The sequence below is a fragment of the Solea senegalensis genome, linkage group LG20, assembly GCF_019176455.1.
Source record: "Solea senegalensis isolate Sse05_10M linkage group LG20, IFAPA_SoseM_1, whole genome shotgun sequence".
NCBI classification, from domain to species: domain Eukaryota; kingdom Metazoa; phylum Chordata; class Actinopteri; order Pleuronectiformes; family Soleidae; genus Solea; species Solea senegalensis.
This window is the reverse complement of record NC_058039.1, coordinates 17,592,889-17,620,032: the sequence shown is the minus strand read 5'-3', so window position 1 is coordinate 17,620,032 and position 27,144 is coordinate 17,592,889. Positions and strand designations below refer to the sequence as shown.

General features: G+C 41.5%; 1 protein-coding gene across 1 annotated transcript; it reads left to right on the top strand.

The window, feature by feature from the left end:
- On the top strand, positions 1-26,013 carry fndc5b (fibronectin type III domain containing 5b). Its single transcript, XM_044051956.1, has 6 exons — positions 1-29; positions 10,612-11,027; positions 14,520-14,638; positions 16,250-16,448; positions 23,402-23,491; positions 25,775-26,013. The coding sequence occupies exons 2-6, from the start codon at positions 10,928-10,930 to the stop codon at positions 25,912-25,914; spliced, it is 648 nt and encodes a 215-aa protein (XP_043907891.1). The 5' UTR covers positions 1-29; positions 10,612-10,927; the 3' UTR covers positions 25,915-26,013.
- Positions 26,014-27,144: the final 1,131 nt, after the last annotated feature.

Genomic DNA, 27,144 nt, shown 5'->3' with positions numbered 1-27,144 from the left:
GTTGGTGTATTCCGTGACTGTTTACACAGGTAAGAACATTGACAATCATAAACAGAACAGAATGAAATATAAAAGTAGTATAACTTGTGTAAAAAAGTTGGACTGGGAGTGTGGCTTTGTTTTTTGACCATGAACGTGAAAGGAGCAGAGTGAGTTAGCTCAGAATAGCAGTAACGGTCGGTAGCATTTCAGAGTGTCTTTTCGAAAACTAACAATGAAACTGTCACTTAAAAGGAAGACAGCAATTGTTACTACATTCAGAGATGATTATGTGAAGCTAATCCGTGCTATTGTGTGATGAAGAATGTTTCAAAAGCTTTATTGTGTCAATAGACCATGGCTAAAGAGATGCTATCTAGAGTGAAGCTCGCGCGAAGGAAGTCGATAGTTTTCGGTATGTTTACAAAATAAGAGCGCAAAAAAGGCAGATATGCTTGCATTGTTTTCCCGGTTACATTTCACAATAAGAGTGTCGTGAAATACATGATTCGTATTAAATTGTTTCATTGTTTTGGTGAACATTGAGCTGGACACAAACCGTCAAATAGACTAGAGTTGTAATTTCATTAATAAGTTAAGTTAAAAGGAGGTCAAATTTGTTAATTTTAAGAAAAAAAGAACGGTACGTACACCTGAGTCTCAGCCACTGCTTGTCTTCTGTTTTTGGTCGATACCAAAGATCAGATACCACCAGATGTTTTTCTGAGGGGATTTGCTGGACATAGACTTATGTCTCATTATTAAAATGGTATGGACAGTTGCATATATCCATATACACTTGTGCATTAACAGTTTTGTATTTATTCTTCAATAAAATATGAATTTCTGTAAAAATCAATGAATGTAATGGAAGGCAGAGATGTACAAACAATGGTGTAATTATTGTGACATCTGGTCTGACATGTAGCTTGGCATTACACGTCCCCCTACAGAAATAATTGCAATGGTTTTTGCTCCTAACTATAACAATCATACTAAAACCCTCCAAATATGATGTATGCATTTCGCTTCCCTGGCTGCACCATTACTGCAAAGCCAGTGAAGGATATACCTGGTGAACTGCAACATCATTAAACTGTAAAAGGAGAAAAGGTGTGGAGTCTCATGAGGATGATAACGATAATGAAGAGAGAGGATTCTGACTAGATCGTAGGGCTCCATCCCAAAAAAAGTGATGTGTCTGCAGATGATGCTGCTCGGATGGTAAATGTGCCTGCATTCCTTCTAATGAGGCAATAATTTTAGCCTGGAGTCACATGAGCTGAGAGTCTGTGTTGGGGGAGTCAGTGGTGCGTTATAGATTGGAAATCAGGCCTTGTGTAGAGCACAGAAAAAAAAAAAAAAACAGGTTTTCTCTGTCTCAAGATGTTGCTAATTGTTGCCCAAATCTTGAGAGAGGGAGAGAGAGTCTTGTAGAATCTCATTCATCAAAAACATGGAGATCACTGTCAAACTTGTTGAATAACATTGACAAAAATCACACTGAATAAAACAGACAAAAGACACGAATGAGTGTGATAAACAACAATAGTGACACATACGCACACAACACAACGGCGGAGGGCATTTAATTTCCTGAGGACTCCCTCATCATTGCAACTACTTGCTAAACATTATCTTAACCTGAAAGCATGTGTTGACCCAGAATTTTAATGATTCATGTTCGGGGGATTGTGTGAACAGATTTAGGTCCCCACAACATGAGTAATACATTAGCTACACTCTCTCTCACACACACACAGTGGGTCCATTACTGGAGTGTGCTGTCAGCATCAGTACCGCAGTTATTCATCAAAGCCTCTCTTCCCTTTCGTCTCTGTCCTCATGCCTCGCTCAGACACTTCCACATAAAAAGAGTTGGTGCTGAAAGTGGTCTGATGATAATGATGCCATTAAATAAATGACCAGTCCAGTTACTTTTGAATAATCCAATAATATCAGTGGTCAGTATAGGCGTTGGACTTCTCTCTGATGTTGAGACCTCTTAACAGAGGATGACAGCAACTCTCCTTTTGGCACTTGGTTGTTTAAATTTGTGTTCTTTAAAAGTATATGACATGAATGCAAAATGCTGCTGTTACACCGTGTCCGTCATTTCCCTCCTAGGCACAAAAACACATTAATTACTTGACATTTTAGATTTTGTCCTTGAATCCAAAAGGCAAAAAAAAAAGCAAAGAAGATGAGGCAGGATTCCAATCTCTGTCCTTCTCCTTCTCATGCAGCTGTAGGTCAGCTATAGCTGTGTCTGGCTAATTAAGATAATGTTGACTTCATGAATTAGGTCTCCCATCTTTCTATATGACGGAAAGATGACAGATAAGTCGTCATCTTCACCAGGTCATTATCTGTGCTTTGAAAGGTTAGTTAGTCTATTAGTAGGATGGAAAGATGTTGTACTAGACGTGTTCTTGGTGTGAGGATAATCAATGGATTTAATTATGCATTTGTGTATATATTTTCAAACGGCTTACTATGAAACAGAAAAGGCTTTTAGAGTGAGAAGATCTCAGTGATGTAGAAGCAACAAGATTTGATAGACTCTCAATTTAAAAGTCAGATTTTAGTCTGCCTAAATTGAGCTAGTCTTAGTGCGATTCATAGTCCGATTATTCCTGCATGTTTACATGTTGTCGGACTGGAGTCAGACTTGGTGTTCTGCGCATGCACCAGCATTTCTTCCGCGATCTTTGACCCGGAAGTAGAAGGAGACGATATATAGACTGCAGTACTGTTGCGGCGTCTTTCTTCGGACAACACAGCAACCACAAGAGCCCGTTCTAATTTCTATCACGATTAACATGTACAGCAGGTAGGAAACGTACAGTATGTACAGTGCGCTCCATCTCAGTGTCCGTCTCACCGTTCGTTGTTTGTTTTTCTGTGACGTAAAGGTCAACAGCTTCAATACAGTCAAAACAGTCAAAAAACCACGAGGGCTCAGGATTCCTGGAGTTTTTTTTTCCGTCTACTAAATGAGTGTAACGTTACAAAACATCCAATTCACAACAGCATGTCCCATTAAAGCCTGAGTCAGGAAGGGTGGTTTAATAATAGGCATCAGTGCAATTATTCCCTTAACACTTCTACAATTTAATACCATGTGCAGCGATATCGTCATGGACTAATCTGATTAAATGGTTCCACGGGGATTAATCTTGAGATTATCCGCAGCACGATAGTGAGTTAAGCAGATTGTTAAAACACGCAAATAAGTGGAAAAAAAGTGACGCATCTCAATTAGCTACACTATGATGATTAAAGCCTCATAGTGAATTGGCTGTAATGGCGCTGAAAGTGACTTTAAGTCTGCTGCATGGAAACATATGCTCACGCTGTCACACAGTTGTCTTTCCAGTTAGATAACAGTGGGGTTCGCACCCTCAGCAGTAGGCGTCTGAATGTGTCCTTGTAAGAAGAGACACACACAGAAAGATGCTTATGTCAGATCAGTGGACATCTACACCCATCTCGCTGCCACTTCATCTATCCTCTCCTTATGTCCCTCCTTGTGAGGAGGACACTCTCTGTACCTGATGCCAACACTTCGGTCGGGACCACTTAAGGAAATAAGCTGCTGCTATGTTTCAACTGCTCTTTGCTGCCACTATCCCACACTGCGACCTCACTCGAGAGGCAGCTGGTGCATTGCTCTGCGGGGATTTTCCGCCTTATTGGAACGCAGTCAGTCAGTAATGACAACGTGTCGTCGCCAGAAATCTGCAATGTTTACAGCGAAATCTTGAACAGCTTAACGAGTGCAGCTACAGTAAATTGTGACTTCCCCACAAAGTTGTTTAAAAGGACTTCCCAGGCCTCCACAGCCAAAAGGGACAAACACAGTAGAGGAGTCAACACAATGAATGGGCGCTGCATCACACTTTGCTCAACTGCTTTGTGGTTCCATTGCAACACAAGCATCTGCTAATTATACCACGTGATGTGAATATTCCAGCACAGATTATGTATTCATTCCAGCTCACATCAAATCCTGTTTATGCACACGGTTTTAAGGGAGCCCTCAGACACAGCCCTTCTCCCCCATAGCCTGTATTTTTTTGACAGACAGCGTGCACCCCTACCATAAATAAGAAATGGACACTGGAGCATTCTGGTTGCAAAATAAACTCCCATTTTGAAGTCTTGAGATGTGCAATTGGCCCCATGACTGGAAGCCCAAAGACATCACCTAGTATTAGCCGTCAATCACAGTGTCCACACATACAGTATGTGTTGTGCGTTATAATTTATTTTCCCCGTCGTGTTCTACTGAAGAAAACGTTATAAATTAGAAATCGATGTGAAGCTTATGACAAAACTACCCCATTTTTTTCCATCGTATATTCACTATATAGTAACCCAACCTCGCCCCCACACTGTCTCAATGAAATGAGGGGGGAATTCAAGCCCTGGTGTCACTGCAGTATCAAACAACCAGGTTTTTTTTTAACCTGCTCTTTTACAAATCCCTGCTGCATTTTTTCTTCACCCGCTCCTGGCTCCTGGGAAAGGGTTTGCTGCTGCTCATCTCCACTGTGTCCTTCGATGCTCCCGCTCAGTGCATTGTGTAGTTTTTATGTGCTGGGATGTGTCCAAACCCCAGATAAGCTGCAAGGTGACTGAATTAACCCCACATGCAAAACTGAAAATGAGGTCTTGAATTTTCAACGGATGATCCCTTTATCTTTATTGTTGTTTATTATTGGGTCTTAGTAATAGGTTAGGATGCACTTTAAGGCCTATTACATAAAATATTTTTTTGCCCGATTTTACTGCCAATTCACTGTTGGCCAGATTCTGCAGCAGTCAGCACTAGTAGAGGACAGTCGACGCCGCTATATGGTACAGAAATCTGTTAGTGTGGGGGAACTTGAATAGAGCTGAAAAAAATGACTCAATGAAGCTTTTTTCATGATTAAAACAAGATCTCTGATTGTTTTAGCGTCTTAAATGTGAATATATTCTTTGTTTCTTTGCGCCATATAACAAAGTAATCATTACCAGTGAATCATTTTGGTTTGTGGACAAAGCGAGACATTTGAGAACGTCATCATTTAATGTTTTCTGACATTTTATGAACAAAAATAATCGATTATGAAAATAATCATTAGTTGTGAGCCGACACAATCGGGGTTGTGTGTACTAGTTACTGACCCAACTGCAAACAAACGTTGCAGCCAATGAAAAGAGTAGGTGGGACACAGGAAATGACATCAGAAGACGGCAGGAAGTAGTGGGAAGATCAATAGCTGTCCCCAGCTTTTAGAAACTGTCAACATTATCCAGGAGCAAGACAGTGACCCCTGTACCTGTGATTGCAAAATAAACTTCTGTGGTTTCTTGTTGACCCAGTTACTGTTACTGAGAACCTTGGACACCACGTGGATTATTCAGTTGACTATAAAAAATAGATCAGTTGATGTGACTACTCGTGACTTCAGTATGCATTGTTGAGGCTGTCATTTCACTGTATTTTTATATTGTAGGCAATTTGCATGGAGTTTGTGTTATGTTGCTGAGACTGGATCTATAGCCTTGTCCTGTTTTGTTTTCACTGTGCATGCATGAGCTACTGCTCGCTGTATAAGCCATTAGCAGAACATATGGCGCGGTTGCTATTATTATAGCCTTTTAGTCAATTTAACTGAGTTCAATTCATTAAATCTGAGTACATATTAACTCGCACAATAGGCAAAGGATTGGAACCAGAATCATTTATTTATTTATCTGCTGGGGGAAATTGGCTGCTTACATTTGCTCCATCAAGAACCGAATCAGGAAATAGAAACATTAAGGTCTAAGATTGTTGAAAAACAATATAAGCAAACTGATGAAACACATGTTAGGTTCTTTTAAGTTAAAGTTTATTTCTATGGTACATTTAAAAACAACTTCAGTGACCAAAGTGACTTAGAAGCACTGAAAATATGAATATAAACAAAAATGTAATCAGAAATGAAATATACACAAAGATAAACAATAAAAACATGTACAATTTATAAAATATTAATATGAAATGTGGACATGGTGAGAATTATGTGCTTGAACAAGACAAGGCCATTTAAATCACACAATTCAACTCTAATACTAAAATAACAATGATAAATTGTCAACATGGTAGAAAATACTGTATATACTGTGTTGCCAGTTCACCTGCCGTCATATATAAAGACATGAGACGAGGAAGGTGACTCAGCCTCAGTCCTGTGAGATGTGAAACTGAATTACAGTCACCAAATATTCACAAATACTCACGAGAGGAGATCTGATGATGTCAGCAGCTCCTCAGTGATGGCAGCATTCACATGTGTGTGTCTGTGAGAGTGTGAATATGCTGTGCTGAAGTTCAGTATCTGGAGGACTTATAATAAATAAATGAATGGGCTGAATTTGTTATCTCGATATCACACTTGACACAGCTTCCTCCTCTTCACCTCCTCCATCTGCTGAAGTGAAATCCTCTGCAGAGCGCTGACAGCCCTGTCCTGGCCTGTCCTTCCCAACTTCCTCCTGTTACTCACGTTCCTTCCCCGTCATTCACTCATTCCTTTGACTTTCTACCATCATTTCGCACCTCATTTCGCCCAAGAGCCTCCTCCCTCTTCATTTGCATGCCTCGACCATAAATATCATTCTGCCCAAAACATGTACACAAGCCGAGAGAGAGAGACAGAGTGTAATTAAATGATTCCAGGGGTAGTTTTAGGTTTGCAGTTGAGCAGGGAAAACGGGAGAGATAATGCCACTTCAAAGCGGCTCCAGACTGGATTGTTCCCCCGCAGCTTCAGATGGATTAAGGCCACTTCAGGTCTGTTTGTGCCCATCAGCTCCCCTTCACTTCTTTACACAGCTTTAGGAACTCTCAACACCCAGTCGAAAACAGCACATCGGGCCCAATAAGTGTTCACTGTAAACTCGAACCAAGTGGTAATGTGTGAATTTGGTGATTTATTGCTCCTCCACTTTGAGCTTAACATGTCAGCAATTATACTTAAAAGGAACAAGTTCAACAGTGATGTCTGTGTAGATTCTCATTCATGCACGTCATAGTTATCCTACAATCCTAATCTAGTGATTTGTATGCAGTATGGTGCTTTGTATTAGCAAACTTTATTACTGGAACATAAAACTGATCAAATGGATAGAATTTTTTTTGTTTGTTTGTAGGTTAAGAAACAAACAAAGATTTGAGGACACTTGATTCAGTTTTTTTCACGTTTTGCAAAAGTTTGTTTCATCTAAATTCATCACAAAACCCTTTGGCGTTGATTTAAAGCAGCTTTTATCACCATTTTGTTTTAATACAGTAATATCTAAAAAAAAAAGACAATGTAAGATTTGTGAAAATGGCATTTTTTTCCCCATAAACCTCAAGATAATTACAACTCCACATTTAAACTCCACATAGAAACCAGACTGACAGAGCAACCAGGTAAACAGATTGATTGATTTACAGTATTTGCAACAGTCTGTGCGTTCAAGACAAAAACTAATTACTGTGCAAGTGCGACTTAAATCAGACGAGCTAAAAGGCGGCATGCGGCCATCAAGCATAGCCAAGATGGACACAGTTTTTTCAATAGATTGATTCCACGCTAATGTTTGCAAAAAGCAGTAAACCTAGTTCAACTAAACTGTGTTGAAACATACTAACTAAACCAGTTTAGAATTCAGATAATCTATGAATTGTCAAGTCAACTTAATTTCTATAGCACATTTAAAAACAACCAGGGTTGACCAAACTGCTTTACAAGGTAAAACAATACAACAACAATATAAAACATAGTAAATCGTAATTAGGCGTGTATATAGCTGGAAAAGTGGTTGTGCTTACATTTGTATTTACAGTTTTAACTATGATTAATGTGCATATATTACAAGATATCAATGATAATATAGATTCAATGTGAAATAAATGCTCGGCTAAAAATGTTCAAGGTTCTCATAAATTCATTATTGATCATATTACAGGGCGAGTTCATGTATAAGTGATGTGCAGTTGTCTCTGTGCTGTCTTGAGAAAATAACTAATGATTACAGGACCAGATGAAAAGGCACATATTTTTCATATTTTTTCATATTTATGACTCCAGAGGTCAAAGGAGGATATCGCTCTCATCTGACCCTAAGCTGAGCGATGAAACTCTGCAGTAGAGCAAAGAGATATGACTTCTGTCTTCTGAAATCCTTCTTCTAATCTCCAGCCAAAGACGAAAGTGGAAAAGCGGAGAGGGAAGCATGAGTGGCACTTGTGTCCTGTGCCTGCACTCCTTGAAATGAAGGAGACATTAAGAGGCCTCTGTTGGGAATGTTAATTGTGTATTGATTGCGTATAATCCATTGCCACAACTTGTCTCATCTCTGTGTCCTCCATGTGTGAGAGCTGGAAATACCTATCGCAACACAAAGATCGGGAGTCAAACTGCACAGAAAAACAGAACTTATTGTACAAAAACTAACAGAGGCAAGTTTCAACCAGGTCAAAGAGCAAAACTAGGTCAGAAAACACAGATGAAGCACATTAGGGGACAGAAGGTAATTACACACAGGTGGGACAGCAAACACCAGGGAGTGGTGAAGTGACCTGAAATAAAGTGAGTATCGAAACAAAACAGGAAGTGTCAAAATGAAACAGAAAATGACCAGATGACTCCAGTGCAATTCTTCTCAACTTCTCCTAACAAGGTGCATATGTGCTCTCCTCTCAGTAGTCGATATGACTTCAATTCCCTATTTTGACCAGGCATCAATTCCTTATAGTGAGACCCAAAAGCCTTTGCTATTATAAATATGGTTTTCTGTTCATGCTTCGTGTACCTTTTCTTCTAAAACCATGTCCCCTTTATTAACACATAAAGATCATTCCTCCTTCCGGACTCAAGGATATTTTATGGTCTTTGGTGATAAATGCTGGTCAAGGCCGGAGATATTCTGCTGTATGACGTTGCTTCAGTGCTGTGTGACAGAAATGTACACAGAGACAGAGGAGGAGAGACGAGAGAATCACTGTAACTGCACTCATATATAGACGATTCAAATGTGTCCTTGTTTTTTGGACACCAAGGGACTGGTCAGTTTAAAAAAAAAAGTGAAATTGAAAAATACTACACTAAATATCAATTTAATTCATTGTATTGTCTCTTTTCCTCCATGCATTAGATTTTGTAAGACTTTTAAAGTTTTAAAGACACACCTGCTGAAAAATCTGTTGAAATGAAGAATCTTGACACTGCTGATGAGCCACGCACTAATGCAACTGCAATGTTGACCACCATATATCATGTTTTATGTCAGTCATCATCATCTAACCGCTTTATCCTCCACCAGAGGGTCGCGGGGGGTGCTGTGCCAATCTCAGCTACATCGGGTGATAGGCGGGGTACACCCTGGACAGTTCGCCAGTCCATCGCAGGGCCACACACATAGAGACAAACAACCATTCACTCTCACACTCACACCTATGGTCAATTTAGGGTGTCCAATTTACCTAATCCCCACATTGCATGTTTTTGGACTGTGGGAGGAAGCCGGAGAACCCTGAGAAAACCCACGCACACGCAGGGAGAACATGCAAACTCCATGCAGGAAGGCCCTTGTTCCAACCGGGGGCTCGAACCCGGGTCTTCTCGCTGCAAGGCAAGAATGCTAACCACTACACCTGTTTTATGACTCGTCTTTTTTTTCTTTTTTTTCCCAATGTGTCAGTCTCATTGTCGTCAGCACGTCTGACGTTCTTATACAGTTCACTTTTTCATAGAAAAATTTGCTTCGCATGTTTCGGTTACAGTAGAAGGAGACGGGGGGGCGTATGTATGTATGTATGTATAGTATAGTATAGTATATTATAGTACAGTATAGGTATGGTATAGTATTATACAGTATAGTTATGGTATAGTATAATATAGTATTGTACAGTATAGTGTAGTTATAGTATAGTACAGTGTGGTATTGTATAGTTATGTTAGGTATAGTATTGTATTGTATATTATAGTTATAGTAGGTATAGGTATAGTATTGTACACTATAGATATGGTATGGTATACGTATTATACAGTATAGTATATTAATAGTACAATATAGTTATGGTATGGTACAGGTATAGTGGAATAGGTATAGTATAGCAATGTACAGTATAGTATAATTATGTATCTTATAGTATCGTACAGTATTGCACAGTGTAGTATAGTATAGTTATGATATAGGTATAGTATTCTACAGTATAGTGTAGTTATAGTAGGTATAGGTATAGTGTGGTATATGTACAGTATGGTATTGTATTGTATAGTGTAGTATAGTTATGGTATAGGTATTATACAGTATAGTATATTAATAGTACAGTATAGTACAGTTATGGTATAGCATAGGTATAATAGAGTAGATATAGTATAGTTAGTATAAAAGGTAACGTGTGTGGGTAAAATGTGAAATCTATTTGCTGATGTCTAAAATGTAACTGAAATGTTTTGGCAACAACAATAAGAATCGAATAGAGAGAGAGAGTGTGAGAGAGTGAGAGAGAGACACTGGCTGTGAATGCTGCTGCTGCTCGCTGCATTTGTCTGCAGCACTTGCGCACTCCTCTCACGCTCTCGCTCTCCTCTGTGCGCACAGTGAGAGACGCCGCCGCTCGTTCGCCTGAAAGTCCACCAGTGAAGTGAGGACTGTCCTCGAGACTCAAACCCGCACCGAGACGCCAACACACGGCGTCGACCGCCGCCACCAGCTCACCCTCACCCTCCCTCACCTACTCTGCACTGCTGTGGCCGCTGTTGCGCTTCTGCTGCTGCAGCGTCCAAGTTGTCCGGCACAGCGAGATCATATCTGGAGTGGCACCGGCCGGAATGCTCGCTCTCTCCCCCCCGCTGAATGGGACGTTATAGATGGGCCGCGCAGGATGTGAAGCCTCGCTAGAAGAAGCAGGAGCAGGATGGAAAAACCACGCTCGTCTGCGGCGGCGGTGCCACCGCTGCTGCCGCCGCTGCTGCTGCTGCTGCTGGGCTTCCTCTCAGCGTCCTCCGTCAACGCCGGTGAGTTTCTGTCCACAGGTTGATGAGGGTTCATCACCGGTTAACGGGGTGGAGGAAGGTGCGCTAACCAGCTGATAATAAACACACATGCTGCTGCTGTGTAGTGTTGTAGTGTGTTTGTGTGTGTGTGTGTGGATGTAGTGCAGTGGTCACAGCAGCAGGTTGTTTTGGGAAAGCAAGACTAACATGGTTAAACATGTGTTTGCATGCGTCATCAGATGGTTCAAATAATTCAGGTTTTTCCAAGCCCAAAAAATCCTGATACAATTTGGTCTGCTCTTGGACTCTTGGTGTTTTATAACCTTCTATAAGAGAGGTTTGTCTATAATTTGGTGCCTATTTCTAGAAATAAATGTCATTTTTAAAAGGATTGTAAGAAAGTGCAGGAAAGCCTATTGGTAAAATGTGAACTTCTTTCAAAAAATAAGGTTTTATAATTAAAGTGTACGTACACCCCGAGCTTAAAAGGTCATTATTTTTTGGATTTACACATTTCTGCTCTAAGAAACGTGGTAAATGCTATGATGCTAAATCTTTTCAAGTCATGTTTTTATGTTAATTTGGGCTGTTTGTCTCAAATGTAGTCTTACCTTAAATTACCACCCAACAATATTAAAAACCACTTTTCTATGGTTTGAATTCGGCGTCTCGTCATCGTTAAACAAACCCTAAAGTTGGGGAAAACAATGAGCTGCCATGAATATTCAATAGAGTCAATATTTCCAACTTGAATCTTTCAATATTTACTTTTTGTTTTTATCACTGGTTAATTAAGAAAATCATCAATATATGATGAACGGATAGTGAAAAATAATCATCATTAGCTGCCACTCCTGCCTGAAAACTTCAGCTCCAGCATCCATCAGTGTCCAAATGGGACACGGAATGAGATTAAGCGACAATGAAAGCACCAATACGCAGCATAGGCTCCAATCATCATATATCATGCATGTTGAGTATAGCATCAAATAAAATTTTCATATTCGTGTTGCATATTTTTAACCTGCGGCGGCTTATGTTCCAGGCACGAGATGTGCCACTGATTCCACTGCGATGATAAGTTGAGAGATGACAGATTTGTCCCTTGTAAAGCCCCAAATCCTGCTGATAAGATCATGCAGGATTTATCTCGTGCCCCCCCTCCAGAGAGTTAGATATTTGGCTTCCTGAGGCGGGAGATGAATGTAGTTTTAAGAGGGGAGTTTTGTGAGGTTCTAGCCACTTCTTGCATGTTGTTTTTTCACAGCTAAAGAATGAATGGGATTCCCTCTCTCTTGCTATTGTATGTGTTCCTCAGAGTGTTGAGAAGAAAAATAGTAGGAAAAACAGCAAGGCAAACAGGGAGCCATGCATCACACACACGTTTGCACAAACACCACACATCCACTCTGCATCAATACACACACACACACAGAGCCAGAGGGAGCCATAGGGGGAGTTCGTCGCCCACCGAAACATAAATCTCACAAGACGAGCACGCACTACGCAACACTCCAGTTTCCTCTGTTGTGTTGTGATGATTGTGTTCACACCGAGTAGACAAGAGGAGAGGAAAACACAGTTCCTTCTTGCTCCCCTTTTTTTTTTTTACTTACTCGTGGAACAAGTCTTCAGCCGGAGGTTCAATATTTGCAGGGGTGTGAGAGTATGTGAGAGTGTAATTTGCAGTAAGTGACGCCCTGCAGTTTCTGCTCATGATCTGGTGGGTAAACGGTGACAAACCGACAGAAAGAAAAGAAAAGAAGAAAGAAAGAGAGTACGGTGCTGTAATCACATCACAAAGACACCTTTTAAAAAACACAGTTGGGAAACGTTACAGTTGAGTGAAGATTAGTTTTAAAGAGAGACCGTTTCCTATGACAGATGTAACAGCAGAATTCTCCTCTGATACTTATTCATAAGAAACAGCGGGCTTCCTCCTCTCCACTCAACTCAGTATGCAGGTATTATATTATGCATTTATATTTGTATTATTCCCGAGTCTTTCTTTGACGGCATGTTTTTCTCTTTTTCACAATAATCCATTGCAGTCATCGAGTTGACCTTGTATGACCAAAGTTTTCCTGTGGTTCCACCAGAACCTAGACATACACTTTTCATTGTTCCTCAAAGATTCCTACAGTAATCTGATCATTTGTATTCCGTTAAAGGCACTTTGAGATGTTTGTGGGTCGTATATGACATAATGTTTACCTTATTTAAAAGAAACACAAATGCTAATATTGTGCACCTTTTTGATTTCATACATGTTGAGATGCACCTGAGATGACACGTTAATTTGAGGTGTACGAAGAACAGGTACGACCAAAATAACTGTATTGCTAGATCCTTTATTGTATTTTAAATGCACTTTAAATGTGTCCTCATCTGCTGCTCACTGGCTGCAAGACCTGTCTGGCCCAGCTAAATTTCTTTGTGGTTTGTAATTGAATAGTCCTGATTTAAGGATTGTACGGTGGCTGGTTAGTGCAAAACAAACATTACAAAGTGTGGAACTCTTTTACAAAGGAACGGACAAATTTACATTCAGGACAAAATGTGAGACACTTTTCCAAGTACTTTTATTTTCCTTTATTTCACATCTTTTGATGTTAATTTGGGCCGTTTCTCTGAGAAGCACTCAGTGCATGTCATTTCTCTGTACTATGGGATATAGTGTTACCTTAAATTACCACCCAACACTATGAAAACGAAAGATAAATATTCATAAAGCACCACTTTTCTAGTTGCTTTCATACAGTGCATCTATGCGCGCTTCTTTCATACACCTATTCACACGGTTGTTGGGGAGGAAGGTGGCATGAAGTGTTTTTGCCCAAGGACACATTAGGATAGATCTGAACCACAGCATATATGACAGGACAACACAAGGTAAAACTGGAGGATATGTGTGGACTCAAAGCTGCATTTACAGAGAATGGAGCCGAGTATTTCCCCTGAAACTGTAAATACATTACAGTCAGACCTTGACACACACACACACACACAGGTTTCTCTCTAATCTTTGCTCCTTTTCCATTTAAAGGAGGAAAAGAACTAATTGGATCCATCACAGATAATCTCCCCATAAATAACTGCAGTGCATACTGGGATGTGCAATTTTTATATATCGAAAGATTCCTCCCCCATGAGTCACACTTTAATGAGATGTGCGTGGGAGGAAGAAGACGGAGAGGAGAGTGAAATGTAAAGATGAGGAAGAATGCATGCATGTGTTTGTGTGTGTGTGTGAGAGAGAGAGATAAAAAATACCAAGACAAAGACGGATGAAGTAAGAGTGCCTCTTCAAGGGAAAACACCAGCAGACCCATGTGTTGTTAATTGGGCCTGGTATTAATGAAAGGATGATTAATCTGTGGGTGGAGGAGAAGTTCTCAGGCAAGGCGGGGCAAGAGAAATAGGAGCTCAAAGAGAGCGAGAGGGAGATGAAAGACATGTTTTCATCTCTTAGAAGACATGAAGACAAATTGTGTGTGTTTGTTTGTGTGTCAGACACGCTGCTGTCAGCTCCACTCAATGTGACCATCAGAGAGCTTGAGGTCAACTCCGCCGTGGTCACGTGGGAAATCTTGGAGGGGGATCCCGTCATTGGATTCGCCATCACGCAGCAGGTACATCACACAAACGCTTCCTCTTTCAGGTCTGATAGTATTGCTTGACACAATCAATCAATCAGATGAAGGACATGAGTCTTCATAGAAATAATGTAACGTCATTTCTGTTCATGAAGACCATACAAAGGCAGGGTAATAACTTCCACAGACATTACGCACTGCAGCTTTTAATTGCTATAATTAGGGTCCGAGCACGAGGTGCGTAGTAGTAGTTATTCTTCTTCTTATTTTTATCTCAAATTAATCGCATTTTTGAAGCCTTTCCCAGATTTCTACGACCACATCAATCCTGGCGGAAAGGTACGTGTACAAGTCGTTAAAAAGCAAGGAAAATTGGAACTGGGAGGGGCTAACAAAATGGAAAAAAACGCTTTCATCACGTGATATTTTGAAATACTTCATGTACATGAATGAAGGTTGGTACACATGTTAATCACGTCGGGACGGTCCTAAAAGTCAATGACAACTTTGTCGTAAGTCCTAAAGGAAGGCCGCCATCTTGGGTAGAACAGCTATTTCTTTTGGGTGATTTTGGCATTTTCACAAACAATGATATTTAAACAAACTTGTCCCAGAGCTTTGGTCCGATCATCTTCAAACTTGGTGAGGTCACTGTGGGCAGGTTGAGGATCTAATTCACGCTTAAAGTCGTCCAATAATCTCAACTCACTGATGTGATGCACGTTTTTTGATTCAAAGTCATGTGCTGTTTCTGAGAATATCGTCTTTTTTCTTTTTACATCCATCATAAATAAACTCACATAAATCATTCTTTAGTCCAGAAGCTGAAGGAAATTCATCACATCACAGTTTACATCAGAATCAAGGGAACAAAGTGAGAGTAGACATTTATGGCCACAGTGCAAACAGGAAAAGTTAATAAATATTCTCATATATTTATTCTGGAGGTAAGTTGTCAAAATGTAAACAAAAGCCTCCTTTTTACCCCGTGTAAGTGAAGTCCTGACACTGTCAAAGCCCTGAGATGTACATAAAATAAGCAAAGTTCCATTATACAGGCGAGTAGATGAAACACGCACTACATCTTGACTGCTTACAGTTTTAATAGCATTGGAAATTCACTACATTAATTACCTAGTAAATAATATTGCCGCTAAGGAGCAGGGACCCAATTGCCCTGAGCAAGCAATCCTGGCCAGATGATAATGTTCTTTTAAAGCGCACATGGCCGTAGAAGCACGATATGTTTCCTTGAGCTTAAGTAACTGAAAAAAAATCATGTGAGTCTTTTTTTCAGCATTTTTCAAGAGCTGACCGTGACAGATAGATACATGTTTGTGCAACACAGCCCTTAATCAGAGGGAAATTAGTGGGGGCTCATAAACAAACTGACCTTGTTCTACTAAGAATCTTTTTTCTTGACAAAAACATTTGGGCATTGAATGGAAATCTGCTGTAATCTGAGGTTTAAAAATATCAGAGAGTGAACCGATGCATCAGTTAAACCCTGACCCTGTGAGTTCTCTGCTGAGGCGGTGCCAAAAAAAAAAAGAGAAAGAAATCCCTGCAGCGATCAATAAAATATCTCATTATATTGAAACTCCTGGTCCTGATTTCTCCTCTGCTCGCTTTTCATCTCATCTGCAGAAGAAGGATGTGCGCACGCTGAGATTCATACAGGAGGTGAACACCACCACGCGCTCCTGCGCCCTGTGGGATCTGGACGAGGACACCGAGTACATCGTGCACGTTCAGAGCATTAGCATGGGGGGCAGCAGCCCCCCCAGTCAGCCTGTTCTCTTTAGGACGCCCAAAGAGTCAGAGAAGATGGCATCCAAGAGTCCAGGTGAGAGAGGACACACGGTTACAAACACACACACACACACACACACACACCAAATTCAGTATATATAAGAGCATGCAATCAAATCAAATACGTTGTTGTCCATACAGGGACATTTTTCCATCAGCTGCAGAACAAAACACAGCACGAGTGCCGACAAAGGACGTTTCATTCACAGAATATAAATGACACAATAAAAAAGATGAATATTGCACCTGTCCTGTAGAAGTAAATAAATAAATGGATTGCACTTACAATCATACAGTGTAGGTCAGACCGGACATCACAAAAGCGTGTATAATTCCATAATAAAGTGACTACTAGTGAGTTATGCTAATGTCGCTTTTCCACCATACAGTTCTAGCACGGCACGGCTCGACAATACTTAGGTTTTTTGCCATTCCATTAGTAATACAACTACCTGGTACCTCATCTGATATTAAAGGCGACATAGACCGGAAGTTTCAGAACAAACAGTTCAGCCACTGCTGAGAAAATAGTGTTGTATTGTTTTCCTGGGCTCTGCGAAGCAGATCGGCACTTCCTTAATTTGATGTCGTCATCAGAAATCCTCACCACTCCTCTCACCACCGTAGCGCCTCCTGGTGCGGGCACTAGTCCGAGCACATCCGGTTGCGTACATTCAACCGCAGAAGAAGAAGAACTACTCTCGTTGTAGCTGCTGAGATGCAGAGCATCCACCGTGCCAGAGGGGGAGCTGTGTATCTGAGAGCTGGCCTATCTATTACGTCACTTCCAGGTACCTGGCCAATCACAGGACAGTAAGAAAGCTCTCGTTGGCTGGCCAATCACAACACAGTCCACGTTCTGGGGGTGTGGTTTTGGTCTGAAACAGCGCGGCTGACGAGAGCGTCAGTGAGGAGATATTTTGATCAGCGATTAGGAGGTTTTTAATCATGAAAACAAGTTAATATATGTAAGTAGACCTCCATAACTAACATATATGTGTGATACAAGCATTCTATGTCGCCTTTAAAATGTGACGTCGACAGACTGCTGGCCACTGAGCGTCATCACTGGAAGAGTTGATGTAGATCAGTTAAAAAGACATAAAAATCCTGAAAACATTATGTTAATCTCCAACATTTAGCAAAGGAAATCTCAGCATTTAATAGAGGAGTCTGGTGTATTTAGCGACAGCGCTGCTGAAAGTCGCCAATCGCGATCACAACCCCTTACGCCGTGTGTGAGACGGAGTGACTGCAACAGACAGACTGCAGTTTCTGCTGTGCTAGAGCTGTATCATGGAAAAGCGGCATCAATAATAACCATATCCTACGCAGAATTGAGTGTCCATTCTGAATCGATTCACACACACACAAACATGTTGACATTGGCACATGCAGGTCAGTGCAATTTGAGATTCTAATATCACATATAAATATGAAGACACGTTTTGTTCATGCACCATTTCCATAAGGCAAGGCATCCTTTAACATCGTCTGCCACCTTCACGAGAATCCTTCCACCCTCCCACCTTGCATCAGGTGCATTGTTCTCATTCTCAGAGGCAGAAGCAGAGGCTGCTGTTATCTGGAGCTGCTTGCAGTTCTTCCAATTTTATCGTGTCCGACCCAGTTACAGTGTCAAGAGCTGCTGCTCTAGAGGGACACACAGCAAACGCTAAATGCTCATCAGCAGCGAGTTGATAAGAGTGGAGAGAGTGGACATAGTGGCAGTGTGCACCCAGAAAACACTGCTTGTTGTGATTCCTGTGGGGGAATGTGTTGATGTGCGAAAATGCATATTAACAAGTCACTTTTCAGTGTTTTGCCACTTACCGGATATACTCAAGACGAGGATGTTGTCTCAGTCCAGTGTGGGAGATCAGCTTTGTCCTCCAGCACTGCTGTTTCATAGCCACACTGAATTTTCTACTGACAGTGACCTACTCTATTTACACATCCACCATACAGGACATTACACAGACCGTGCATCAGGGTGCTGACAGAGTTAAGTCAATTTAATGTCCGTGTCACTGCTTTAGCTGATTCAGACTTTTGGGTTCACACACATAAAGCTAGCAACAGAGAAATATTCTGTGTGTGTGTATGTGTGTGTGCAGCAAACCACACATTATATACTTTATGCACTCGACTTTTATATTCTTCTAAATTCTTTTTGCTTTAAAATGGAGGCTTCTCATTTCTCGCTACCCATTGATTTTTGTGACAAAAATGAAGCTGGTCATCTGAGAGGACGCAGGGTGCAGTAAAAAGTCGGGGTCCTCGCCCGTTGATGATTCATGCAGATGACAGCATTATTGTTCCGGTGCTTAGCTTTTGTATTTTCTAAGGATAAGGTCATCCTAAGTTGGGATGTTGTGCAAAGCAAAATCAAATAAATAGTCGAGTTATCTGTCCTCGTCAAAGGAGCTAAGCGTGGGTAATTTCTAGAGAGATCCCATGGGAACAAAATACCTTACTTTCAAAAGATGAAATTAAGTGATGAACAGTACAAAGGAAGTCATCAGAACTTACTGAAGACAGACACATTTAATTATAATCTTTACAAAGTGATTTATATAAAAACATACATTAAGTCTGTCAATTATTAAACTGAATCATTTATTAACATTTACCATGCGAGGTCATGTGATTTGCTCCGTGGGACAATTTGTCTTCATTTTGAGAGGTGGACTTATTTAGTTTGCTTTGACATTGATGGACGTCCCTTGTGTGCAAATTGTGTTTGTATCAGTGTGTGTTTGTGGAAGCATTCATTAACTGGCCTGATTAAATCTCATCCATTACTGCTCTCCTTCCCCTCAAAGTGGGTATTTATCAGTCTCACACCATTTAGCATCAGCAGGTGCAACACAGCACACAACCTGACTGTTTCTGTTTCTGCCTCTGTTTATCTGCAGCCTATATTATGTAAAAAATGTATTTAAGTAGAATTCTCCGTGCGTGACTAGCATTGCTGTGTAACGTTTTATGTCAGTTAATATTATATTCATCATTATACGGCGTTTGAAATAATCCTTTGGAGGCGTCCGGGGCGAGTTGTAAAAAAAAGGCTTCAATCCACTAAGGAGCCACGTGGATGACGTTTCAAGTATTCTTTAGACGGCGGACCCTTAAGCACTGTGATCACACATGAGCCAGAATGAAGATTTAACCTGCAAAGTCAAGAAGCCTCCAAAATCGTCCTTGCGCTGGAGAAGAGCCCATTCCACAGTTGGCCAAACAGCCAGTCAGTCAGAGTCTCCAGGGGGAGTACGCTGTAGACCTGTCTGTCAGGCTGCAGGGGGGCAACACCCAGAAGGCAGCATAGCAAAACTTTGTCAGTTCAGTCACAATCAGGTGGCTAGAGCACGAGTGTTTTCACATTACTGGCTAACACGGGTAAGTACATGTCTGAATCTGCTCTCAATGCTTCCTCAGGTCCAATCACAGAAACCACATTAGAAGGTGGTATGCATTCATGAGAGTGTACAAATGCAGTCTGTGCTCAGGACGACTGAGAGACTGCCTATTTACAGCCATCGCCACAATATCACTGCTGATCACTGCATGCCTTCTTTTCACTCTTGGGTAAAACGACCAGGTCCTCACGTCCCTATGGAATACTACCAGGACACAGGAGCAGACTCTATTCTGATCACACCAGGCTGCAAGACACTGCTGACCCATGCTGCATGTGGTGCCGTTGGCCCAAACTCTGGCACAGCTGCTCAAGGTCCTGAAGAGATGTTTCTGTATCTTGACAACCTTCATCGACCCAGGCAATATTATGACCTACAGGAAACACTGTTGGCCAACCTTCGACGTAAGATCTAAGAGGCTTCTTCAGAACTCTTGGATGAGCAGTGAAAAAAAGTCAAGGTTGCTACTGATTCAATGACATTTGAAGACCTCTGTGGGTTCCGCAGTAGACAAAATGGGCCGAGCGGCATCATAGACACCAGACCATGAAAAAAAAAGACTCAAGTACACACTGTTTTCTGGAAAAGAAGAAGTAGTTGATCTAAGGGCAGAAGTGGCGGTGCAGCAGGGCACACTGCGTTTGTACAATGGCCCATATGCGGGGGATTTGCAAAATCTGCACTTTTGTGAATCAATCCGTCACTGGAGCGAAATGTTATCGAGCCTACTTACTGTCAGATGAGTTTCCACCTTCAATTTATCTCCCAAACACAACTCAGCACCTTGCAGCCACAGTCTGCCTCACATTCACACACACAGTGCAGACGAGAAGAGACGAGGATCTGATACCGTGATTACAACCTTTAGTTAAGCCCAACAGACACACGTTATCGCAGCTGTCCTGTGAACATTTTTTATTCTGCAAAACTTTAATGATCGTGGGTGTCTAAGATGAAAACAGCATTTTTTGATTCGGGGCACATGGATCAAACGTCTCACAGTGAACTGGAAGTGAAGTCTGTCTGCACCTTATTTCAAAATCAGAGCCTGTTCGTGAATAATCGTGTGCGAGTCTGGAAAGTGAACGAAATCTTTACTCACTTGAACGGCCATTCATGGTCTCAATCACTCATTTACAGCATTGTTTTGTGAATGAGGTTCTTCAGAGTCAAACGGCTGCATAAGAAAGCAGCGCATGCTTTGTTTCGTGGCTGCGGTGTGATTGACAGTGAGATGTCGCTCACGAGATACAGCTCAGATTAGAAGATGAATGACTCAATTAGAATATCTAACCGATCACCTCAGTCTCTGTGTATGTGTAGTATGAATAAAAGGCTAAATGCCAGTTAAATACAGTCAAAAAAGAGTTTTTTTAGTTAGTATCCTACCTCCATCCTATCTCCAGATTCTCCATTGATTTTTATATCACTTGAAAGATACGGCCATGTCTTAAAGGTTACAGACAGGAGTAACAAGGGCATTTAAACATTGATCTACCGCTCAAATCAACCTATAGCTGCAGGTCATAGAATCCAACTCCACTCTGTCTAAATCAGAAAAACATCCGTCACAGTTCTGCCCTCACAACATGTACTCGGCTATTACCAACTTATAGAGTATAACCTCCCCTCTGTCAAGCTCGAGGCCTCAGCTTTACTGCGGTGGGATCACCATGGCAACAGGAGAGCAAGTTGGACCAGAGAACCCCTTGACTTATCCAGACACTGGGGAAAAAGAAGAGACTGGACTGAAAATGACAACCAATTTTCTACTTTAACCCATATTTTTGTTGTATCGCAGTTTAGCATTAGATAGATAGACAGATAGATAAGCTTTATTTTCAGACTCAAGGTCCAAGACACACAGTACAGAAGGAATAAAAAAATCACACAATAGAATAATAATAATAAAATAATAAATATATATATATATATATATATATATATATATATGAAATAAAATAAAATAAATAGAAAAAAATAATCTAATGACTAATTTTTAAAAGACACTTATACCAATGCCCCCATTACTTTTTACAACAATGGCGTCAACAATAACGCGACTTAACGTGCGACGAACGTTGTTGTTGATGATATGGCAGCACACAGGGAGGGAGGGATGACCATGATGGGGTCGCAGTTGGATCTTGATGTGGATATTGGAGACTAGAGCTGAAACAATGACTCGATTAATCAGTTTGAACATTTCTGATTGTTTCAGCCTCTTAAATGTGAATATTTTCTTCATTATAAACTGAGTTATTTTAGTTTGTGGACAAAAATGACATTCGAGAACATCCTCATTTCCAGACACTGATCAGTATTTTTCATTTTATGGACCAAGGGATTACTCGATTAACCGCCCACTCCGCTCTGCATCAGCAAAACCGGCTTGCTGCCCCCTCACTGAGAGGATCACAGAGGCATTCGCCGAACTCACGACTGTTCGCTGTCCTGGCTCCCAGATGGTGGAACGAGCTCTCCATCGACATCCGGACAGCAGAAAGCCTCCACATCTTCCGCCGCCGACTAAAAAAAAAAAAAATCACTTACTTGTACATTGCACTTATGACTAGCTTACTTGAAGCACTTACTTAAGTTTAGCGCTTGTTTGTACCCAAATGTTGTAATGCACTTATTGTAAGTCGCTTTGGATAAAAGTGTCTGCTAAATGACATGTACTGTAATGTAATGAGAAAATAATTGACAGATTAATGAAGGTGTAATTGCGTGTGGTGAAGCGCCATCCGATCACAGAAAAGCAGATTCTAAGGTGTAAAGAGGGCCTATGTGTGATCGCTCACCTTACACAGGTTCCTAAACGAACAGAGGAATAACAAGTTTGCCCTTTTTTAATTCACATATCTGCTCTGTTAATATACTTTTACACTCCTGATAGATTCTGTGAGCAAACTAGTAAGTCGTAGTCCTGTCAGTCTGCCGTAGAAATGTGTTGTGTCAGTGTTACTCTTGAGTTATTATTGAGAAGCCATGTTATTAAAGCTACCCTGACATTCTGTCCCCCTCTATCAGTGTGCTGAAGGCTTTTCATGTCACCTCTAATGCAAACGCAGTCACATCAGCGTCTGTAACACCCTTTCTTCTGTATGCTGTGGTCTGTTGGTCATATACAGAGGCAGACGAGGGGACATGCTGACCAGGGAAAATGTTGTTGTTGTTGTTGATGTGTGTAATCCTTTATCCCTGTGAACAATGTCGTGCTGCAGCTCAAGGAGTCTGAGTCAGCCGGAGAAACACAGTGAATGACAGTAGCATCCAGCTCTCTGTGTCTCTGTGGACGTCTGATCTCACTTAGCTTTAATTACAGTGACCACAGTGCAGAACTGACACCGGGCAGCACCTCCACTCTCATTTGTCACCTTATTTGATTATTTTATCTTTCCCTCCAGACTTTTGAGTAAAATTGCAATTTCACGTGCAATTTTACGCTCTATGGGACAATGAATGGTCGCGTCCTCAGTGGCTTGTTGTTGACTGTCTCTCTCTCTCTTTCTGTCTTTGTGTGTGTGTGTGTGTGTGTGTTTGTCTTTGTTTGTTCCTTCCCCAGACGAGGTGACGATGGAGGAGTTTGGTCACGCCGCCCAACTGAGGGCTGGAGAACTCATCATCATTGTAGTGGTGCTCGTCATGTGGGCAGGTGATACTCCTCTTCAGCATCACACCACATTTATCGCTGTGAATGTTATGGGCATTTTCACAGATAAGCTCTCTGGCTGAAGCTCCATTAAGAACGTGTGAGATCTCTCTGTGATGACTGTTTTCTTCCCTGCGGTGCTCTTAAAATTATGTAAAGCTGATCACTGTCTCATTCCCACCTGTGCTTTAATCAACAAAAACACTGAAATGGAACTCACTCTGTTGTTGAGAGGCAGAAAGTTATTGAAGCGACTTGTCGAAATATACAGAAATGAGGTTCAGTTAAAGGAAGAACAGACAGGAAAGTCAGATTAAAGAGCCTTTTTTTGATTTATTATGCCAGTGGACATTTTTCCTGTGGAGTTAATGTTCTCAACTGCTAGTTTCAGGTCTTCTTCAATAGAACACAATGTGGATTTTGTAAATAAGGTTTCAATTTAGAGGAGTATAGATGAGAAACACAGCACATATGAGTGGACACCTGTGGGATCCGGGCGTTGTTGATAAGGCTAGTAGCAGACGAGAAAAAACTGTTCTTGTGGCGTGAGGTTCTGGTCCTGATGGACCGCAGCCTCCTGCCAGAGGGGAGTGACTCAAAAAGTTTCTGTCCGGGGTGGGAGGGATCAGCCATAATCTTTCCTGCACGCCTCAGAGTTCTGGAGGCGAACAGGTCTTGGGTCTTAGGTTAACAAACAGTTGTGCAGGAGGCTCAAAACTGGCTGAGGAACAGCCAAACTCTGCTACCGAGGTGAGGTGGTGGAAGATAGATAGTTTCACAGGTCACACAGGTCGTACACCACGGCAAGACCAAGTACAGCAACAATGAGGATTGCAGATGCGGGTTGTGGAGCTACTGTAGTATTGGAAAACAAGGTGCCTGGTACCCAAACCACGCAGAGTCGAGCCGTGCCAAGTCATGCTCGGGCTGTATAGTGTGAAAGCGCCATAAGAACTATCTTCGGCGTGAAGAAAAACAAGGAGGGCCAACTGCTCAAAAACTCTTTACAGTAAATTCTGACAGACTCATGCCTTATTTACTTGTGTTTTAATATTCTGACTTGAACTGCAAGAGTTTCTCTCAAGTTTTAAATCAATGATTTATTACACATTTATACCATTCATGCAGGTTATTTTAATTAAAGTAGTATTCCCCAACTACAGGAGTTATATTCCTCACCCGTGTACCACGTGTAATGAGATACAACATTGGCCTAAATACTATTTAGGTCTGTGTACAGTAACGGCGAGAGGCCTACAGTACAACTCCCTCGCCAATTACCTGCGAGAGGCCAAGAGGATGAGTAAGAGAGACGGAGGGAGTTTCAAACAGGGATAGAGAGAGAGAGAGAGCAGCGAGGGAACAGAGGGAACAAGCAGCAATCAAGACGAGGGGGAAAAAAAGGTGGATGAGTAGGAAAAAGGGAAAGTGAAGGAGAGGAATTGTGTTTTTCAGCTTTTAATTGGGCCTATGGGGCATCCTCGGGGATATCACAGTGAGATGTCCCATTTTGTTGTTTGGTATTGCAGCTATGAAACGAGCAGCGGCTGACATAAGCAGAACAGCCGAGACTGAAGCCTGATCGGGCAGATTCAACCCTCCACACACTCCACTCCTCCACCCTCATAAATTATTCTCCTCCTCTTTTTTTGTTTTTCCTCCTCTTCCCTGTTTGTCCGTTTCTCCGCGCCTTTTCTCTCCTCTCTGCCATATTGTTCATGTCTTTTTGACAGAAAGCAGACATCGCATGGTTTGACAAAACATCACATCTGCATCTGCACATGTCACTGGATTCATGAACCCTCCGCTGATTTGATTATAGGTGATTATGTCGTTCCCTGACATGCTTGACAAAAGGAGAAATTAAATGCAGAGGATTTAAAAAAAAACAAAAAACGTAGGAGACCACAGACGGGGTGAAATTAGCATCTGATTTTCAATGTTTTAATCCCGAGAAAGCACAGACTAGACGATCCAGGACCACACACTTGGCAGTTTAATCAAATTATTGCAGGCGGGAGATTCCAGGGGTTTGGGATCTCACAGAAACCTTTAACGTGACTTCAGAATGTAAACAGACACATTAGACAAACGATCATTCTGTTAACATAAATCCACAAGTTTGTCTTCTTTCTCTACTGCCCACCGGGCTCAGGAGACGATCTTTATTGATTTTCTTACCCAGTACTTGACAAGAAAATAACACAATATTTACTCATTAAAAATATTGTTAAACGAGCCCAGATAATGACAATAATCTACCATGTTCATTCATGTCTCTCGCAGGTGTGATCGCCCTGTTTTGCCGCCAGTACGACATCATCAAGGACAACGAGCCCAACAACAACAAGGACAAAGCCAAGAATTCCTCAGAGTGCAGTACTCCCGAGCACCCACAAGGGGGGCTACTGCGCAGCAACGTCTAAGACCAGCCCTGCATCCCCTTCTGCAATAACCAACTCCTCGTACCTCAGGACAGGTGAGGGAGGGACAGGGACAGGGACAGGGACAGGGACATGGACATGGACATGGACATGGACATGGACACACATATTTACTGTGTGTCGTTTAAAACGACGTGTCCTGATTTAGGCTCCGCGTCCTCGGTTGAATGCTTCAACATGTGTCCTTAGTCCTGCCGCGAAGGATCCAGATGGATCCAGATTGATCCAGATGGATCCTTCACGGCAGCCCATCATATCCCACAATTCCTTTTGTCATGGAAACAATTACAAATAACAGGGAGGGTTTTTAAAGCTTTGTTAAAGTGTACAATCAAATGTTAAAATAGAATATCAGAGCATTATATTAAACACACATTCAAGTGAACGTAATGGAATATTCCAAATAAGGTGTCGTGGAATATATTGTCTGCCTCAAGGTTAAGAGGACTCGACAGTGCAGCTGAGAGACACAGGCAGACGGGAGCAATGACGTGGGCAGCGCTCGCTTACTAAGCCGAGAGATGAACCAGTCAAAGAGGCAAAAAAGGAGGAAACAAAAGGCAAAATCCAAACAGGACAGGCTGTCAAAAGACAAAGAACAACAAAAGCCTTGTACGCTACAGTGCAGAAGCACCAACAGATAAGCTGGCAGGAGATGAGTGGAAATGGGCCATTGTCTATGAGCTGATTAGGGAATTGGGAACAGGTGAGAATGAGTCCAGTGAAGAGATATAAGTCGGAAAACGGAAAGGCGGGGACGGCTGCAGGGCAGGAAAGTGGATAGTATGGGAAAAGATAAGCTCAAACTGTGATCACAGTACATTCATAACAGCAACTCAGCTCTGAGTGAATGTTAAGATTCGGATTTGTCAACATTCTTTGTAGACAAGAGCCTAAAGTCTGATTTATACTGCTGAAAAAAGCGGAAAAAATTCACACAACGTTTTCAATTTAGCTCTCAGTCGTCTCTGTGTAACACGCACACACACACACACACACACACACACACCGTCTGCCAGATTTATGCCGTATCATCTTCATCAGTTCTGTCAGCTTGTTTATTTCTATCCACGTCTGAGCTACGCTCCGATAATGGATGCAATTCAGGAGGTTGAGGTTTTTGAATTTTTTGCTTTTACTCGAAAGCAAACAGGGAGCGGATGAAACAGAGCAACAGTTTATTCAAACGATAAATATGTTTCTACATAGAGA